At 43.5% G+C, this 7,261-nt stretch overlaps 1 protein-coding gene across 1 annotated transcript; it reads left to right on the top strand.

Moving 5' to 3' along the window:
* Positions 1-5,636: 5,636 nt before the first annotated feature.
* ier2b (immediate early response 2b) lies at positions 5,637-7,213 on the top strand. The gene has a single exon (XM_018672513.2). It carries the CDS (start codon positions 5,814-5,816, stop codon positions 6,369-6,371), a length of 558 nt encoding a protein of 185 aa, XP_018528029.1. The 5' UTR covers positions 5,637-5,813; the 3' UTR covers positions 6,372-7,213.
* Positions 7,214-7,261: the final 48 nt, after the last annotated feature.

The raw sequence follows: 7,261 nt of genomic DNA, 5'->3' as shown, positions 1-7,261 counted from the left end.
CCACTTGCGGCATCACTTTATCTATATCTGCTGCTGATCTACTGTCCAGCTCAACTGACTGCAGATCTGCCCCAGTGGAAAGTTTGAGTCATGTTAAAACAAGGTGATGCGGCAGGAAAATCTTCTCTGCTGGAACAAAACAAAAAAACGTCTGAAATGACCCAAGTCGCCACCGTAGCATAACAAAAGAAACTGGCAGAGAGTCAACAAGCAGCAGGAACCAGCCGGAGAAGTGCTGAGTCTAAAAATAGATACTCTGACCCATTCCCTCATGGTGCCTTCAAGTGCTCCTTGTAAGGATGACCTACTTGTGTGGAAGTCATAAATACAACTTCCTGCTGCTGCTGTGCGTTCAGTCGAGTGCAGTAATGAGAAAAAAGGTTAATAAGTTCTCGGTTTGCTGCGGTTTGCTGTTAGAGCTCAAGTTACGTGACAGACGGAAGCAGAGGTAATAAACGTCATGATATTAATTGATAGCAAACGATGCTAGGATGCAAATGAAAACCACAACAAACACCAGGCTGTGCGTCATGAATCTGCAGCACCATCAAACAGGCCGAGCCACTTTAACCACCAATCTACACCCAACACCCAACCAAGCCTCCCAAAGGCTGCTGCTGCTGAGAAAACCATGATTTAGAGCTTCAGTCAGATCATTGGCCTGTTTACTCCGAAATATGATGAAGCATGTTCATTCACCAAAAGGTCCACACAAGTGGTTTTGCATTGCAGTTTGCAGTGGGTGATGTTTTTCTAATCACAGCCAGCCGGTTTGATATGTTAGAATATTATAGTGGAGAGAAGAGTCATTTTCTGAATATCTGAAACATCACACAAAACTGGACGTACACCCGTAGGGTAGACCAGCTGGGACACAGGGGGGAACGCAGGTAGCCATGTTGATTCCGGCCGGTGAGGTGAAGCAGGTGCACACCTCATCAGACGCTGGCGTGCAGGGAAAGCGACCAGGTGTTTCTAAGGTTTGTTATTAAGTTTCAGCAGTTTATCGGTGTGTTTCAGTATTTGTATTTAATATCTGCAGTGTGTTCCTGGAGGACAGCAGTGCTTCATTAGCTGCTGTCGCTGTGGAACTTTTTTCATTGTTTGTTTGAGGGTTTTTCTTTTCTTTTTCCCTCCAGTCCTCCCTGAGGCCTGCACTGCGACCCGGGTTCAACATATCCAGGATGTCTGTTCGTTATCTGGCCCTGGCGGCGGATACCGCTCGTACTACGGTGGATATCAACTCGGTAAGTTTCCCACAAGTTCTTGATTACAAGCAACAACATCAGAACCAGGGGCGTTGCTAGGCGTAAAGCTCTACTAGGGCACAGGGCCCCCCACTGCCACCCCACTGCCAACCATGGCTGTATGAATACACACATTTTAACTTTCTCAGCACGTTCTATGGCAGAAAAAACATGTAATGATGTTTTAGTTCATTTGGTGTCATAAACAAAAAACTGACTGTTCAGTGTTTACCTTAGAATTACTGTCATGGGGGGCGGGTTGTCCAGGGGTGGGGTGTTATAGATACATACTGATGCTGGAGGAAGGGCTAGGACTAGTCTCCCTGTCAGCAAAGCCACCGTTGGCAGATAGCGCGCCTAAAAACAAAAAACAAAAAAACGTTGTTGTGGTCTGAGTTTATTGTGGACTTTTGGGGTCAGCGGCTGTCCATCTCTGATTTTACAGTCAGAACTCTTTTGAGTAGAAATACATCTATTCTATTACTGTCAGTGTGCCGCAATTAATAAATATTTATTGTTGTTGAGAATATAATCGTGGCATTTATACTGGGGCACGTGCCCTAGTAAAAGGAGTCTGGCAGGTCAATCAGACTGAAACCTTCATTTATAATCATGCATTATAGTGTGTGGATATAATCCAAATGAGGCTGTAATAGTAAGTATGTAATCATTTAATCTGTTCGGCATAAGTTACCATGGTGATTAGCCGGCTAAAAAGTGAACCACTGTTATAACCCTGAAAACTGAAGTTGTCTTGTTAATCTCGAATTCTGCTTTGTAGCACAGGCTTCTGGTAAATGAGCTGGTAGCAGTTTGTCTGTTTTCCCAGTTTCAGTCAGGACAGGCTTAAGGTGTGACACAGTTGTTGTTTGTTTGTAATTGCGTGTAAACTTTGGAGTGTGTTAGCTCATTCAGTGTGAAAGACTTATCTATGATAGTGTGTACTGGTGTGTAGTGAAACTTGACCCCTGACCTGTTAGTGATAGCTCTGAAGTATCCGTGAGGAAAGAAGGAGAAAATCATAATGGTAGATTTGAAGGCAGTACAGTTTTATTTGAGTCCATTTCATTGTACAGGGGTATGTAATGAAGAGACCTCTGTGAAGTTAACATGGTAAAATGTTTAGCTCAATGCTAACTTTGAAAATGGTCTGCAGAGGGGAACTCCAGAGTTGTGTGGTGATTCTCTCTGGGTTTGTCACTGCAGCCTACCCCTTTCCTATGGCACAGTAATTTAACCCATTGTTAATATGAAAATATTAACTGATGTTTACTGTGACTCCAAGAGTCTGTGATTTGATTTTCAACCTCACAGAAATGAATGAAAAGCAATAGCCACCTGCAACTATGAGAAGACTATAGCTACAAATCTAAAATGTATACAGTAAGAATGAAAAAATGAGGAGCTAAAATTAAGGAGGAAACAAACTGTGGATTTTTAAAATCTGTTTTCATGGTTTAAGACCCTGACAAGCAGCAATACAAACTGATATCTTTACCATTATTTAATGTTAATCATGGCAACAGTTTCCACACTTTCTGCCTGTAAAAGCATATTTTGGCAACTAGGTCATTTCCTAGGCCAGTACCAACCACTTTAGAGTGAAATACTGTACAGTGAAAAAGTAGGCCCCACCCTCTGGTCGGCACACACACACACACACACAAACTGACTTACACATACTTCACCGCCCATTTGGCCTCAAGCAGAGGCAGTGTAAGTATAATCACACATAACACTGTCTCCATAGCGACCAGTCGGGTACAGACCTGAAGTGAAGTCTTGTTTGGTTGTTTCCTTTGCTTAAGAACCGCTTTGCTTATACAACTACTCGACAAATGTGTGTGTTAAGTGCAAACTGTGGTCTAGTGACTTGAACCTGCAGTAACAATAGATCAGTTTATAGTTCATTGTTCTTCCTCTAATGCCAAATATAATGAGCGACTGCAGACCATGAGTGTGGACATAATGGTTCAGCTCTTTTCTGTTAAGTGGCATGAATTATAAGATTTGACCAGCAGCTTTTCTGAATTTTTTTTTTTTTTTTGCATCTTCAATATCTCTGCATTAATTTGTTTTTGTGAGATTAATGTAAAGTGTAGAACTACTTTCCTAAAATCTAATTTTTAAAGTTGTTACTCTGTGTATAGTTTTTTGTTAGATACCATAAGAATGTAAAGTATTTATTTCAAATTAGCAGTCTTCATAACAGGTGACATTTTTTAATCTAAAGAAACAGTAAGATATAACCTGTCACTGTCAAAAGAGTTGTTACATCTTGGTATAACTACGGACAAAATAATGCAGAGTTAGGACATTTGGTATCCATTATAGTGTTTGTGTTTCTTGATGCCATGTTCACGTCATGCAGGAAGGAAAAAGGAGTGATGGGAAAGGTTTCCATGGTTACAACTTGCATGTTTTTACAGCAGCTGACAACTCGGGGCGGTGATTGCCAGTGTTACTGATAACGAGTGTAATTTGCACACTGAATGAATACTTGTTCAGCACTGGGTTATGGTTGTATGACAAGTAGAGTTAGTCATGTGGGTGTAAAAAGAGTTCTGATCAGAATGACATGAGTTTAGTTAACGTAAATTATGTAATTTGGTTGATTTACAGCCCTTGTGTTTGTTTTTTTCAGCACAAAGTCACATAGTAACTTTTTCTTGAGTAAAATTTGAAAATACTTGCTCCACTTGTTGACAGGATGGGAATCTGTCAGGCCTTCAAGTCAGAAGAAATATAGATGTTGTTACTTCCAGATTTCCATACGTCAGTTTGCTCATTGTCACATTATGCTATATTTTAAGTTATGATTAGCCTTGGGAGATATATTGTACATTTCTGCAGCACACCTCAGAAACAGATCAGAAAGGCAGATAGAGACAAGGTAGGCCGACAGGTAAATTAAAAAACCCATGAGCTTTATAGGATACGTTGTTTTAGTCTGGCCCAGGACAACAGATTTAAATGAACCTCTTTGATATTCTACAGTTTGTTCTGTGGATTGAACAGCGAGCACCATCCATGTCAAATAACCTAACAAAATGGAAAGTTCAGAATAGCTAATTAAGACCATTATGCAAAAATGAAATAATGTGCAATATCAATAACTCAATCATTATGATCATGCTTCTATTTCAAATGTGGTCATGACAAATTATGTGTCAGATATTTCACATGGCTAAAAGTCAGGAGAGGCATTGCCTCACTGCAGAATTTGCCACTTTCTCTGACTGTCAGTCTCAAACTGTGCTATTTCCAATAGCACTTAAAAGCACCATCACAGAGCTTGGGACTGACAGCCGCCTGCCGTTTGACCTCGGTCGTGCCGCTGCTTGGTAACCTTATTTACACCGGTGACAACTCCATATATGGTGGACAGATGACGCCATCACCGCTGTACCCGGGTACACACACAGAAAGAGAGCGAGAGCGAGGACCGGGGGGGGCGGGGGGTAGGGGGGGAGCTGCGGTTGCGCGTTCGCGTCATGGCTTTTCCACTGTGCGCGTCCCCACGGAGCTTTACTACCGGATGGACCATATATGGAGGCTTAGCATGCGAGTGAGTGACGTGGTGTGTGTGTGTGTGTGTGAGTGAGTGAGTGAGTGAGTGAGTGAGGGAGAGAGAGAAACTCCCGACAAATTGGAGACACGTTTCCCTCTCCCACGTAAATTCTTGAAACTGATGCCTGGGTTTTCACCAGAATGTAAACACTGACTGACATAATCTTACTCTGCTCTCTGGACTCTCTCTCGCTTTTTCTTTCTTTACATAACCTTATATTTGCAGTCGGTCACTTTAATACCTAAAATTAAAACACTTCTTCAAACGGTGCGCAGAAAAATCTGTTAAACACGTCCTCATTATGTAGAAAAGTCAGTTTAAAGACAGAAATCTGACTTAATTGTGCAGAATATCTAATATTAAAACTTGATTTCAGGAAATAAAATCTATTATTATTACTAGACTAGTATTATTATTATTATTAAGAAACATAACCAAACAGAAGACTTTATAATATTTGTTCTAATCTTTTTTATGTTGATTTGTTATTCCATGGTATTAAAACATGAAGATATGAGGATAGGATACAGTGATGTGTGTGTGTATAATAAAAGGAGTGTGAACACCCTTCAGAATCTAATCCACTCAATTAGATCTTTATCTAATGAGCTGCAGTGGCGAAAAATGACTCGCAGCAGAAGCAGAAATCTAAATAATAAAAGAGTCAACTGTGAGAAAAAAACGGTAGACGGAACAGATGGTGTGTCTGTGTCCGTGTGTGTGCGCGCGCGTGCTGCAGCTAGCAGGTGTGGGCGGCGCCTGTTTGTCACTTACTGAGGAATGAAGTCCACGTTACGTCAAAGAGGAAATAAAACGCCACCCTGCTACTCACACACTCTCATTTCTCAGAGTACAACAACTGGTGAACAGCTGAAGTCCGAGCTGACACAGACTACAAACTAAAGTCTAACTCGGGACAGATAAAGCTCGTCTGCTTGTTGAGCCTTTGGTGAAAGTGCCAAAAACAACCGTGCGTAATTACGCATAAAGAAACAATGAGTGCCACAACAGCAATGGAAGTGAACGCCGAAGCCAGACGGATCCTGGCCGTGTCGATAAGCAAGCTGTACGCCTCCAGGACCCAGAGGGGCGGACTGAGACTCCACCGGAGCCTCCTGCTCTCCCTGGTCATGAGGTCTGCCCGGGACATCTATCACTCCTCCCGGGAGAGCGAGGGGCCCAGCGGGCCACAGCCAACACCGGAGGAGCCGATGGACACCAGCTCCAGCCCGGTGGAACAAGCCGAGCCGGCCGAGCCTCAGCCTGAGCCCCAGCCCGCACTGAGCCCCGCTGAGCCGCCCACAGAGGAGCCGGACAGCGCGGAGGAGGGGTGTGATAGTGAAATCACAGAGGACAAAGAGAACTTGAGCCCGGCGAGGCAGTCCAGGAAACGCCGGGGCAAGGCGTCGGCGGCGCCTGACTTCCTTCCCAGCAAGAGGGCGAGGCTGGAGCCCGGGGAGGAGAGGTATGCGGCCCCGCTGGGCAGCTGTCGCGCCGCGGCCGGGGAGTCCCTGACCGCTTTGTCTCTAAATCGGGTTATACCTGCCTTCTGAACATATGGAGGGAGAAAATAGCCTCCAATGAGACTTTGAAGCTGGAGTGATTCTCAACTCCTCGTTAACCTGTAAGGGCGATTTGATCCCTTTGCGCACCAAGGAGCTGACCTACATCGGCGGTCCCGGGACAGAGAGATTACCGGCGCCATGGTGCGACCTCTGTGGTCGATGTGAGTGTGCCTGTCGGGCTGGTAAAGCCCTACAGAGATCAACAAGCCGAGAAGAAGGAACAGAGAAGCAGTCCGAATGGAGCTACAGGCCGGAAAGTTTGAGGAAGAAACGAAGGGGAACTGGTTGTGTTACTTTTCGTTTCCCCGTGATTCACCTTCAGTTAAATGAGTCCAAACAAGTGACTGCTGCTGACTCAAAGTGTGTGTATGTGTGAATCAGCAGAGAGTGATATGAGTCAGTCAAGAGAAGAAGTGAAGTGGTAAATGGTTGACCACAGAGCAACACAGACACAACTTGGACTTCAGGGAATTCCCTGCCTTTATACGGGAATATCAGACTCTGAAACACTGAAAGAGGAAGGACAGCTGAGGCAGACACACTGCCACACACACACACACACATTCAGCTGCTGCTGTGGACTTTGATAAATCAATACTACTGCTTTGAACTGTCCTACATACTGTGTTCACATGGTGCTTTGGAAAAAAACAGGCTGTCCACATGATGTTGGACTCCCATTAATCTAAACTTTGTGTTTTCAAGTCACTGAAATGTATATGTCAGTGTCTGACCTGTGAAAGAATAATATTACCTCAGATTCAAAGCTGCTTTTGTATTTGTATGATTGAATTAATGTAAATATTTGTAATAAATGTATTGAAAGGGTACTTGGTTGTCCTGAGCTTTTTGTTCTGAAGTAATTGAAGTTTAAGGTG

This window comes from Lates calcarifer, linkage group LG5, assembly GCF_001640805.2.
Source record: "Lates calcarifer isolate ASB-BC8 linkage group LG5, TLL_Latcal_v3, whole genome shotgun sequence".
Classification (NCBI taxonomy): Eukaryota; Metazoa; Chordata; class Actinopteri; family Centropomidae; genus Lates; species Lates calcarifer.
Note: the sequence above shows the minus strand (reverse complement) of the source record. Positions and strands in the feature narration are given on the sequence as shown.

Excerpts from the sequence above, each read along its gene's own strand:
- ier2b (XM_018672513.2), top strand. The coding sequence starts at position 5,814 with ATGAGTGCCACAACAGCAATGGAAGTGAACGCCGAAGCCAGACGGATC.